General features: G+C 44.0%; 1 protein-coding gene across 4 annotated transcripts in view; it reads right to left on the reverse strand.

Annotated features, from left to right (window-relative positions):
- ehbp1 (EH domain binding protein 1) overlaps window positions 1-14588 on the reverse strand; it is a 199868-nt gene that overhangs the window by 101096 nt on the left and 84184 nt on the right. For all 4 annotated transcript variants that reach the window (XM_087802015.1, XM_087802014.1, XM_087802016.1 and 1 more), the window contains one exon: window positions 13884-13932. In XM_087802015.1, the coding sequence (XP_087658141.1) occupies window positions 13884-13932 (49 nt within the window). The remainder of the gene's footprint in view (window positions 1-13883; window positions 13933-14588) is intronic.

The following is a 14588-nucleotide window of genomic DNA, read 5'->3' on the forward strand; positions in this document are numbered from 1 at the left end:
AGTGAGTTCAACGAGAGTGAGTTCAACTGAGAGTGAGTTCAACTGAGAGTGAGTTGAACTGAGAGTGAGTTCAACGAGAGTGAGTTCAACTGAGAGTGAGTTCAACTGAGAGTGAGTTCAACTGAGAGTGACTTCAACTGAGAGTGAGTTGAACTGAGAGTGAGTTGAACTGAGAGTGAGTTCAACGAGAGTGAGTTCAACTGAGAGTGAGTTCAACTGAGAGTGAGTTCAACTGAGAGTGAGTTCAACTGAGAGTGAGTTGAACTGAGAGTGAGTTGAACTGAGAGTGAGTTCAACGAGAGTGAGTTCAACTGAGAGTGAGTTCAACTGAGAGTGAGTTGAACTGAGAGTGAGTTCAACTGAGAGTGAGTTCAACTGAGAGTGAGTTCAACGAGAGTGAGTTCAACTGAGAGTGAGTTCAACTGAGAGTGAGTTCAACTGAGAGTGAGTTCAACTGAGAGTGAGTTCAACTGAGAGTGAGTTCAACTGAGAGTGAGTTCAACTGAGAGTGAGTTCAACTGAGAGTGAGTTCAACGAGAGTGAGTTCAACTGAGAGTGAGTTCAACTGAGAGTGAGTTCAACGAGAGTGAGTTCAACTGAGAGTGAGTTCAACTGAGAGTGAGTTCAACTGAGAGTGAGTTCAACTGAGAGTGAGTTCAACTGAGAGTGAGTTCAACGAGAGTGAGTTCAACAAGAGTGAGTTCAACTGAGAGTGAGTTCAACTGAGAGTGAGTTCAACTGAGAGTGAGTTCAACTGAGAGTGAGTTCAACGAGAGTGAGTTCAACGAGAGTGAGTTCAACGGAGAGTGAGTTCAACTGAGAGTGAGTTCAACTGAGAGTGAGTTCAACTGAGAGTGAGTTCAACTGAGAGTGAGTTCAACTGAGAGTGAGTTCAACGAGAGTGAGTTCAACGAGAGTGAGTTCAACTGAGAGTGAGTTGAAGTCAACGGGACAAAGAGACTGAAGACAGAGACGTCCTCAGGTTCTGATCCAGACATTAACATGGACTCCAGGAAATTGAGGATATTTCTGAACATAGAACTTAGAGCAACAAACACTGTTATGGAAGAAACTCATTGATTATTTAAGTTTATGATCAGGTTTTTATAAATTTCATGTCATTTAACGAAAAATGTATTTTATCAATTTAAACATTAACATTTATTTATAAGATATTAACCACTGCAGTACTGATCCACACGCTCAACGTACACCAGTGAAAACCATGTGTGGAGGAGTTGAACAAAGTACAACAAAGTAGAAGAAAGTAAAACAAAGTTAAACAAAGATGAAAAAAGAAGAACAAAGAAGAACAAAGTAGGAGAAAGTAAAACAAAGTAGAAGAAAGTAAAACAAAGTAGAATAAAGTAAAACAAAGTTGAACAAAGTAAAACAAAGTATAATAAAGTCAAACAAAGTAGAAGAAAGTAGAAGAAAGTAAAACAAAGAAGAACAAAGAAGAACAAAGTAGAACAAAATAAAACAAAGTAGAAAAAAGGCAATAAAAACAAGAGTTGATCAACGATGTCTGTTCAAAGATATAAGGTAAGGTAAGGTAAGGTAAAACTTTATTGATCCCTCAGGAGGTCTCCTTTGGGAAATTGTTTTTAAATATAAGATAAACCGTTAGAGTTTAAATGTATTTATTCAAATCATTCTCAGGAATAAAGTCAGTAGTAAAGTCAGGATCGAAGCCTCAGGAACGTTGACTTAAACTAATGATCAGAGAAACAACATGTTTGGCTTCTGTGACGATCAGTGGTTAATGTTCAGGGTTTTCACATTTTTTAATGACATCACGACGTGATCGACAGTTGATCGACGACTCATGACATCACGACGTGATCGACAGTTGATCGACGACTCATGACATCACGACGTGATCGACAGTTGATCGACGACTCATGACGCGTCGTATGAACCTTGAATCAAACCTTCTTTCCTTTTAGGTTTTAAACAATAAACAATGATTATTGAACGTCAGGACAGAATGAAACTAATATTAAAAAAGAAACAAATCATTTATTACATTATAGGTTTATTTGTTTTCAATAATTTTTCTTTCTTTATTTTGTATTTTTTACAAAATAAAATCCCTTCTTTCATGAGTCTTGTGACCCTCAAAGACAAAATTAAATTGATCAAAGACAAAATCTCTCCCCCTTTGTTTGGAACCCCTACTGTCTCTGAGCCCCTCTCCTCCTCTTGGTCTTCCTTCACTGCTGTATCTTTGGGTGATATTTGGCACAAGTGAACAAGATGAAACCCTCCTCTTGCTCAGATGACGTCCTTCCTTGTAGGCTTTTTATCAAAGTATTTGATGTAATTGGCCCCTGGGTTACCAATATGGTGAACCTCTCCCTTTCCACAGGGGTTTTTAACAAAAAGTGTCCAGTGACATCATGATGTTCTTGTTCTGTTGGATCTGTCCTCAGCCTTTGACACAGTAAGCTCTATATAAATAAAAATTACTTACTTACTCAATAGAAGTGAAACTGGTGATAAATAGAAAAAAAAAGTGGTTGAAACATCAACTAATGGACGAGTTATTATTTCACAGAGTAGAACATTCTGCTCTAAATGTCACACACACAAGCACACACACACACACACACACACACACACACACACACACACACACACACACACACACACACACACACACACACACACACACACACACACACACACACACACACACACACACACACACACACTGTCACACACACACACACACTGTCACACACACACACAAGCACACACACACACTGTTACACACATACTGTCACACACACACACACTGTCACACACACACACTGTCACACACACACACTGTCACACACACACTGTCACACACAAGCACACACACACACACACACTGTTACACACATACTGTCACACACACACTGTCACACACACACTGTCACACACACACTGTCACACACACACACATACTGTCACACACACACTGTCACACACACACACACACTGTCACACACACACTGTCTCACACACACACAGTCACACACAGTCTCACACACACATACACCTGACACACACACACGCACACACTGTCTCACACACACTGACACACTGTCTCACACACACACACAGTCACACACAGTCACACACACACATACACCTGACACACACACACGCACACTGTCTCACACACACACACTGTCACACACACACACTGTCACACACACACACACACGCACACACACATTTCTTTCTCCCTCTCCATGATTGACAGGCGTCTATCACGGTCAATCAAATCCCCTCCCCCGTCCTGCTCAGAGTGTGTGTTGCTATCAGATGTGTGTGCGCTGATGAGTTTGTGTGCGTTTCATGGCATCAACACAAACAAAAGTTCTCGAAGCAAATCTACAGAAAATAAAGAAGACGAATCGATCCTCGCTGCGAGTTCATGGCAGATAAAAACATTTGAAAGGCGGCGAAGCTGCTACATATTCAGCGCGTGCGTCTATTATTGATCGTCCTTATCTGTCATAACTCAGACGGTCTGGACCTCAGATAGACTGGAGCGTCCATCACATCACGAGGTATTCTCACGAGTCGTCATAATAGCAGCGAGTGTGTTCATCACATCACGAGTCGTCATAATAGCAGCGAGTGTGTTCATCACATCACGAGTCGTCCTAATAGCAGCGAGTGTGTTCATCACATCACGAGTCGTCATAATAGCAGCGAGTGTGTTCATCACATCACGAGTCGTCATAATAGCAGTGAGTGTGTTCATCACATCACGAGTCGTCATAATAGCAGCGAGTGTGTTCATCACATCACGAGTCGTCCTAATAGCAGCGAGTGTGTTCATCACATCACGAGTCGTCATAATAGCAGCGAGTGTGTTCATCACATCACGAGTCGTCATAATAGCAGCGAGTGTGTTCATCACATCACGAGTCGTCCTAATAGCAGCGAGTGTGTTCATCACATCACGAGTCGTCATAATAGCAGTGAGTGTGTTCATCACATCACGAGTCGTCCTAATAGCAGCGAGTGTGTTCATCACATCACGAGTCGTCATAATAGCAGCGAGTGTGTTCATCACATCACGAGTCGTCATAATAGCAGTGAGTGTGTTCATCACATCACGAGTCGTCATAATAGCAGCGAGTGTGTTCATCACATCACGAGTCGTCCTAATAGCAGCGAGTGTGTTCATCACATCACGAGTCGTCCTAATAGCAGCGAGTGTGTTCATCACATCACGAGTCGTCATAATAGCAGCGAGTGTGTTCATCACATCACGAGTCGTCCTAATAGCAGCGAGTGTGTTCATCACATCACGAGTCGTCATAATAGCAGTGAGTGTGTTCATCACATCACGAGTCGTCCTAATAGCAGCGAGTGTGTTCATCACATCACGAGTCGTCCTAATAGCAGCGAGTGTGTTCATCACATCACGAGTCGTCATAATAGCAGCGAGTGTGTTCATCACATCACGAGTCGTCATAATAGCAGTGAGTGTGTTCATCACATCACGAGTCGTCATAATAGCAGCGAGTGTGTTCATCACATCACGAGTCGTCATAATAGCAGTGAGTGTGTTCATCACATCACGAGTCGTCATAATAGCAGCGAGTGTGTTCATCACATCACGAGTCGTCATAATAGCAGTGAGTGTGTTCATCACATCACGAGTCGTCATAATAGCAGCGAGTGTGTTCATCACATCACGAGTCGTCCTAATAGCAGCGAGTGTGTTCATCACATCACGAGTCGTCATAATAGCAGCGAGTGTGTTCATCACATCACGAGTCGTCATAATAGCAGCGAGTGTGTTCATCACATCACGAGTCGTCCTAATAGCAGCGAGTGTGTTCATCACATCACGAGTCGTCATAATAGCAGCGAGTGTGTTCATCACATCACGAGTCGTCATAATAGCAGTGAGTGTGTTCATCACATCACGAGTCGTCATAATAGCAGCGAGTGTGTTCATCACATCACGAGTCGTCATAATAGCAGCGAGTGTGTTCATCACATCACGAGTCGTCATAATAGCAGCGAGTGTGTTCATCACATCACGAGTCGTCATAATAGCAGTGAGTGTGTTCATCACATCACGAGTCGTCCTAATAGCAGCGAGTGTGTTCATCACATCACGAGTCGTCATAATAGCAGCGAGTGTGTTCATCACATCACGAGTCGTCATAATAGCAGTGAGTGTGTTCATCACATCACGAGTCGTCATAATAGCAGTGAGTGTGTTCATCACATCACGAGTCGTCCTAATAGCAGCGAGTGTGTTCATCACATCACGAGTCGTCATAATAGCAGCGAGTGTGTTCATCACATCACGAGTCGTCATAATAGCAGTGAGTGTGTTCATCACATCACGAGTCGTCATAATAGCAGTGAGTGTGTTCATCACATCACGAGTCGTCCTAATAGCAGCGAGTGTGTTCATCACATCACGAGTCGTCATAATAGCAGCGAGTGTGTTCATCACATCACGAGTCGTCATAATAGCAGTGAGTGTGTTCATCACATCACGAGTCGTCATAATAGCAGTGAGTGTGTTCATCACATCACGAGTCGTCCTAATAGCAGCGAGTGTGTTCATCACATCACGAGTCGTCATAATAGCAGCGAGTGTGTTCATCACATCACGAGTCGTCATAATAGCAGTGAGTGTGTTCATCACATCACGAGTCGTCATAATAGCAGCGAGTGTGTTCATCACATCACGAGTCGTCCTAATAGCAGCGAGTGTGTTCATCACATCACGAGTCGTCCTAATAGCAGCGAGTGTGTTCATCACATCACGAGTCGTCATAATAGCAGCGAGTGTGTTCATCACATCACGAGTCGTCCTAATAGCAGCGAGTGTGTTCATCACATCACGAGTCGTCATAATAGCAGTGAGTGTGTTCATCACATCACGAGTCGTCCTAATAGCAGCGAGTGTGTTCATCACATCACGAGTCGTCCTAATAGCAGCGAGTGTGTTCATCACATCACGAGTCGTCATAATAGCAGCGAGTGTGTTCATCACATCACGAGTCGTCATAATAGCAGTGAGTGTGTTCATCACATCATGAGTCGTCATATTAGCAGCGAGTGTGTTCATCACATCACGAGTCGTCCTAATAGCAGCGAGTGTGTTCATCACATCACGAGTCGTCATAATAGCAGTGAGTGTGTTCATCACATCACGAGTCGTCATAATAGCAGCGAGTGTGTTCATCACATCACGAGTCGTCCTAATAGCAGTGAGTGTGTTCATCACATCACGAGTCGTCATAATAGCAGCGAGTGTGTTCATCACATCACGAGTCGTCCTAATAGCAGCGAGTGTGTTCATCACATCACGAGTCGTCATAATAGCAGTGAGTGTGTTCATCACATCACGAGTCGTCCTAATAGCAGCGAGTGTGTTCATCACATCACGAGTCGTCATAATAGCAGTGAGTGTGTTCATCACATCACGAGTCGTCCTAATAGCAGCGAGTGTGTTCATCACATCACGAGTCGTCATAATAGCAGTGAGTGTGTTCATCACATCACGAGTCGTCATAATAGCAGCGAGTGTGTTCATCACATCACGAGTCGTCATAATAGCAGCGAGTGTGTTCATCACATCACGAGTCGTCATAATAGCAGTGAGTGTGTTCATCACATCACGAGTCGTCATAATAGCAGCGAGTGTGTTCATCACATCACGAGTCGTCCTAATAGCAGCGAGTGTGTTCATCACATCACGAGTCGTCCTAATAGCAGCGAGTGTGTTCATCACATCACGAGTCGTCATAATAGCAGCGAGTGTGTTCATCACATCACGAGTCGTCCTAATAGCAGCGAGTGTGTTCATCACATCACGAGTCGTCATAATAGCAGCGAGTGTGTTCATCACATCACGAGTCGTCCTAATAGCAGCGAGTGTGTTCATCACATCACGAGTCGTCCTAATAGCAGCGAGTGTGTTCATCACATCACGAGTCGTCATAATAGCAGCGAGTGTGTTCATCACATCACGAGTCGTCATAATAGCAGTGAGTGTGTTCATCACATCACGAGTCGTCATAATAGCAGCGAGTGTGTTCATCACATCACGAGTCGTCATAATAGCAGCGAGTGTGTTCATCACATCACGAGTCGTCCTAATAGCAGCGAGTGTGTTCATCACATCACGAGTCGTCATAATAGCAGTGAGTGTGTTCATCACATCACGAGTCGTCCTAATAGCAGCGAGTGTGTTCATCACATCACGAGTCGTCCTAATAGCAGCGAGTGTGTTCATCACATCACGAGTCGTCATAATAGCAGCGAGTGTGTTCATCACATCACGAGTCGTCATAATAGCAGTGAGTGTGTTCATCACATCATGAGTCGTCATATTAGCAGCGAGTGTGTTCATCACATCACGAGTCGTCCTAATAGCAGCGAGTGTGTTCATCACATCACGAGTCGTCCTAATAGCAGTGAGTGTGTTCATCACATCACGAGTCGTCATAATAGCAGCGAGTGTGTTCATCACATCACGAGTCGTCCTAATAGCAGCGAGTGTGTTCATCACATCACGAGTCGTCATAATAGCAGTGAGTGTGTTCATCACATCACGAGTCGTCATAATAGCAGCGAGTGTGTTCATCACATCACGAGTCGTCATAATAGCAGTGAGTGTGTTCATCACATCACGAGTCGTCCTAATAGCAGCGAGTGTGTTCATCACATCACGAGTCGTCATAATAGCAGCGAGTGTGTTCATCACATCACGAGTCGTCATAATAGCAGTGAGTGTGTTCATCACATCATGAGTCGTCATATTAGCAGCGAGTGTGTTCATCACATCACGAGTCGTCCTAATAGCAGCGAGTGTGTTCATCACATCACGAGTCGTCATAATAGCAGCGAGTGTGTTCATCACATCACGAGTCGTCCTAATAGCAGTGAGTGTGTTCATCACATCACGAGTCGTCATAATAGCAGCGAGTGTGTTCATCACATCACGAGTCGTCCTAATAGCAGCGAGTGTGTTCATCACATCACGAGTCGTCATAATAGCAGTGAGTGTGTTCATCACATCACGAGTCGTCATAATAGCAGCGAGTGTGTTCATCACATCACGAGTCGTCATAATAGCAGTGAGTGTGTTCATCACATCACGAGTCGTCATAATAGCAGCGAGTGTGTTCATCACATCACGAGTCGTCATATTAGCAGCGAGTGTGTTCATCACGACATGCAAACGCTGCTCAAACACACAACATGCTCAACATCGCATTTTGAAAAACAAACATTGTTTTTTCTCAACGAGCGTCTAGAGTCGACGCATCAGCTCCTCGGGGAACTGGACAAACCTGACCTGATTTTTACGAGGTCTCAGGTTGAGAACGAGTTCAATAAAACACTGTATTTTACCTGTTCAGGTGTGTGTGTGTGTGTGTGTGTTACGACAGATATTCTAGTCAATGCAAACGAGCCTCTTTTCAAACCAATAAATTCAGCTCAGCGCCGCAGAGACACGAGTATAACCAGTAACAAATAAAACGTTCAGATGCAACAAAACATGGTCATGTGACGACAAGAAACAAGTATTAGTTTATATTGTTAATTATCGATAGTTAGAGACGTGTGTTGATCCGACGAAACTTGACTCGTGAATGTTCAGGAATGATGCTAACACTGTCTGTTCACTTTAGATGCTAACACGCTAACATGCTAACATGCTAACAAAGGAATGTCATTCTATGTGCGACGGCTCTGAAGGTCAAGTCGTTGAAAAGTTGCATCACAGCTACTTCCATGAGTGTGTGATTGTGTGCAATTGTGTGTGACTGTGTGTGATTGTGTGTGACTGTGTGTGATTGTGTGCGATTGTGTGTGACTGTGTGTGTGACTGTGTGTGTGACTGTGTGTGATTGTGGTTGATTTTGTGCGATTGATATAAAATATATAGCTATAACAAAGATCTGTGGTTGTAAATGGCTTCGGAGAACAGTGTGTAAATGCTAAGGTCAAAGGTCAAAGGTCAAAGTTCTTGTCCCAGAGATAAAACATTCGTTTTTTTTTCAACACGTCTTCATCATTGATTTGTGTCAAAGGTCATCATTTCTAAACTAACACTCAGACAAACGACAACAGTTTCTACCGGAAGAAGAAACAAGAATCAACAGTTAACTTCACTAGCACATCGTGATACTCAACGCTGGCTGAGACGCTGCTTGGCTGCCTCCTGAGTCTTGAGTCGTGTACACACTGATCAGCGACAACCATCAAGTACACACATGTACACACCGACGTGTACACACTGAACAGCGACAACCATCAAGTACACACATGTACACACCGACGTGTACACACTGAACAGCGACAACCATCAAGTACACACATGTACACACCGACGTGTACACATTGAACAGCGACAACCATCAAGTACACACATGTACACACCGACGTGTACACACTGAACAGCGACAACCATCAAGTACACACATGTACACACCGACGTGTACACACTGAACAGCGACAACCATCAAGTACACACATGTACACACCGACGTGTACACATTGAACAGCGACAAACATCAAGTACACACGTGTACACACTGAACAGCGACAACCATCAAGTACACACATGTACACACTGAACAGCGACAACCATCAAGTACACACGTGCACACACTGAACAGCGACAACCATCAAGTACACACGTGTACACACTGAACAGTGACAACCATCAGGTACACACATGTACACACTGAACAGCGACAACCATCAAGTACACACGTGTACACACTGAACAGCGACAACCATCAAGTACACACGTGTACACACTGAACAGCGACAACCATCAAGTACACACGTGTACACACTGAACAGCGACAACCATCAAGTACACACGTGTACACACTGAACAGCGACAACAGACATGTACACACGTGTACACACTGAACAGCGACAACCATCAAGTACACACGTGTACACACTGAACAGCGACAACCATCAAGTACACACATGTACACACTGAACAGCGACAACCATCAAGTACACACGTGTACACACTGAACAGCGACAACCATCAAGTACACACGTGTACACACTGAACAGCGACAACCATCAAGTACACACGTGTACACACTGAACAGCGACAACCATCAAGTACACACGTGTACACACTGAACAGCGACAACAGACATGTACACACGTGTACACACTGAACAGCGACAACCATCAAGTACACACGTGTACACAGTAAACAGCGACAACCATCAAGTACACACGTGCACACACTGAACAGCGACAACCATCAAGTACACACATGTACACACCGACGTGTACACATTGAACAGCGACAACCATCAAGTACACACATGTACACACCGACGTGTACACACTGAACAGCGACAACCATCAAGTACACACATGTACACACCGACGTGTACACACTGAACAGCGACAACCATCAAGTACACACATGTACACACCGACGTGTACACATTGAACAGCGACAACCATCAAGTACACACATGTACACACCGACGTGTACACACTGAACAGCGACAACCATCAAGTACACACATGTACACACCGACGTGTACACACTGAACAGCGACAACCATCAAGTACACACATGTACACACCGACGTGTACACACTGAACAGCGACAACCATCAAGTACACACATGTACACACCGACGTGTACACATTGAACAGCGACAAACATCAAGTACACACGTGTACACACTGAACAGCGACAACCATCAAGTACACACATGTACACACTGAACAGCGACAACCATCAAGTACACACGTGCACACACTGAACAGCGACAACCATCAAGTACACACGTGTACACACTGAACAGTGACAACCATCAAGTACACACATGTACACACTGAACAGCGACAACCATCAAGTACACACGTGTACACACTGAACAGCGACAACCATCAAGTACACACGTGTACACACTGAACAGCGACAACCATCAAGTACACACGTGTACACACTGAACAGCGACAACCATCAAGTACACACGTGTACACACTGAACAGCGACAACAGACATGTACACACGTGTACACACTGAACAGCGACAACCATCAAGTACACACGTGTACACACTGAACAGCGACAACCATCAAGTACACACATGTACACACTGAACAGCGACAACCATCAAGTACACACGTGTACACACTGAACAGCGACAACCATCAAGTACACACGTGTACACACTGAACAGCGACAACCATCAAGTACACACGTGTACACACTGAACAGCGACAACCATCAAGTACACACGTGTACACACTGAACAGCGACAACAGACATGTACACACGTGTACACACTGAACAGCGACAACCATCAAGTACACACGTGTACACAGTAAACAGCGACAACCATCAAGTACACACGTGCACACACTGAACAGCGACAACCATCAAGTACACACGTGTACACACTGAACAGTGACAACCATCAAGTACACACATGTACACACTGAACAGCGACAACCATCAAGTACACACGTGTACACACTGAACAGCGACAACCATCAAGTACACACGTGTACACACTGAACAGCGACAACCATCAAGTACACACGTGTACACACTGAACAGCGACAACCATCAAGTACACACGTGTACACACTGAACAGCGACAACCATCAAGTACACACGTGTACACACTGAACAGCGACAACCATCAAGAACACACGTGCACACACTGAACAGCGACAACCATCAAGTACACACGTGTACACACTGAACAGCGACAACCATCAAGTACACACGTGTACACACTGAACAGCGACAACCATCAAGAACACACGTGTACACACTGAACAGCGACAACCATCAAGAACACACGTGTACACACTGAACAGCGACAACCATCAAGTACACACGTGTACACACTGAACAGCGACAACCATCAAGCACACACGTGTACACACTGAACAGCGACAACCATCAAGTACACACGTGTACACACTGAACAGCGACAACCATCAAGTACACACGTGTACACACTGAACAGCGACAACCATCAAGTACACACATGTACACACTGAACAGCGACAACCATCAAGTACACACGTGTACACACTGAACAGCGACAACCATCAAGTACACACGTGTACACACTGAACAGCGACAACCATCAAGTACACACGTGTACACACTGAACAGCGACAACCATCAAGTACACACGTGTACACACTGAACAGCGACAACCATCAAGTACACACATGTACACAACGATAACGACACGAGATGTTCTTGTCGAACGAGGTCGTAAACGGAAGCCAACGTATGTGTTGTTTTTCTACGACAAATATTTGACTGACTTAATGACACCAACACTGTGAGTGACACACTGTGTGTGTGTCGTCTCAACGCACACACACACACACACACACACACACACACACACTTTAAGAGGTGGTTTATTTACGTCTCATCATTTAATCTATGGCGGTGAACGAGGAGCTGGTCCAGTGCAGGAGCCGCCGCCATTATCAGCGACATATTCCCACATTACCTGTATCTGAGCGTTTCTTCAGGGCTACTTGAACACCTGGAGGGGAGCGAGGAGATACGGGGATTGGGTCTCGGGCTCTTCCTCACTGAGTTATTGTCAACAGGCCGGCGTTCATGCCTAACAGGGCCACCAGAGGTTATCACGAGTGTGTGAGGAGAGAAGCTGCAGGAGCGCATCCGTCTGTGTAGCCCTCGGGCCGCACGGGGCACCAGGTGTCACTCACCAGGTGTGCGCTTGTGCCAAAGTGTTTATTCGCACACGCGTGTGCATGTGGAAGATAAAACTCACGCGTGTGCATGTGGAAGATAAAACACGCACAAGGTTCGATGAAAGAGTTCGTCAGTGAGAAATAAATGAATCGACTGTCGTTCGATAGATTATGAGCAACAACGACAAAAGTACTGAATCCTAGAAAACACTTGACATGTGTAAATACTTGGATAGTACTTGATGTGTCGAGATATTTCAAATCAAAGTACATTTGTGAGCTGCAGAGGTACCAGGTTAAGATACAGGACAGAGAATATCCATGAAAAAACTATAAAACATCACATCAAACTTCCTTTTACTCTCAACTTTAACTTCCTCACAGTGTATATATATGTATATATATACAGTATGTACACTATACTATATATACTGTATATACATACTATTGTGTTTTGAGGGTTTTGTGTGACGACACTTTTGCAAAAGGTTTGTCAGTGAAACACGTTTGTTTCGTGATCAAGAATGAAACTGCATTTGTGTGTTTGTAACGACAACAAACATTTACTACACAACAACAACTGTACGACCTTCAGGAAAAACACAAAAGCAGCAAAAAGTCTGAATATAATGAGACAAAATTATTATTTTTTTAAATATAATTAAGCTTAAAAAACCAAATCTATTGAAAGTTTCATTATGGGCTACAATTAATGTACTTTAAATAACTTTTAAACTTTTAAATTTGATGTAAAATCACTTTTTAAAATATTTAGAATGATTGAAATATTTTTGATTTGTTATAAATAATCATTAAACGTTTGTCTGTGTTTGTGTGTCCTGCGACAGACTGGCTTCCTGTCCAGGGTGTCCCCTGCCTCTGGCCCCAGTGAACTGGGACAGGTCTCCCTGTGACCCCATAAGAGATGAAGAGGTAGAAACTGAACGAGTTAAACGAGTGATGAATAATCAAATAAAGTTCAAACGTCACACGAACATCAATCACTGTCATCGATCGTCGTGATCGGCTCCGCCCACAAACGTCATCTCCCAGCATGCATCAGTGCTGTGTCACCTCCACCAGGTGAGTGAACTCAGCCATGGTCTGGTTAAAAGTTCTGTCTGGAGATGAAGATGAAGATGAAGGTCTTACCTTCTTGTTGTTCTCCTTGATGTCCTGAGGATTGAGCGACTTGTAGTCTCTGGAGCGACGGAGGTGAAGAAGAAACAAAGGGAGGAGAGAAGAAGAAGAAGAAGAAAGAGTTAGATTCACTTCATTAAAGTCAAAACATTTACGAGAACAGAGACGTTGTCGTGACGATGGACACGAGTGTCTTTCATTGTCTTTCTAGTGACGGAGATCCTTGACTGACAGTTGGTTTGATTTCTTGATGTTTTCAGTTCAGAAGAGAATTTTTAAAACTCACAAGATTTTACACAAATAACATGTTTTTACATTAATGTGTGTTTTTGTTTGTAAATGAGCTTCAGCATCGATTTCAAGGACAAAGACTGGATCAATAAAGTGTATCTACTCATCCATCCTTCCATCCTTCCATCCTTCCATCCATCCATCCATCCATCCATCCATCCATCATCCATCCAATCCATCCATCTACCCATCCATCCTCCATCCAATCCATCCATCTACCCATCCATCCTCCATCCATCCATCCATCCATCTACCCATCCATCCTCCATCCATCCATCCATCATCCATCCATCCATCCATCCTTCCATCCATCCAATCCATCTATCCATCCAATCCATCATTCCATCCTTCCATCTATCCTTCTATCCTTCCATCCATCCATCCATCCATCATCCATCCTTCTACCAATCCATCCATCCATCCATC

This window comes from Callionymus lyra, chromosome 11 (assembly GCF_982586985.1).
Source record: "Callionymus lyra chromosome 11, fCalLyr1.hap1.1, whole genome shotgun sequence".
In the NCBI taxonomy this organism is placed as follows: Eukaryota; Metazoa; Chordata; class Actinopteri; order Syngnathiformes; family Callionymidae; genus Callionymus; species Callionymus lyra.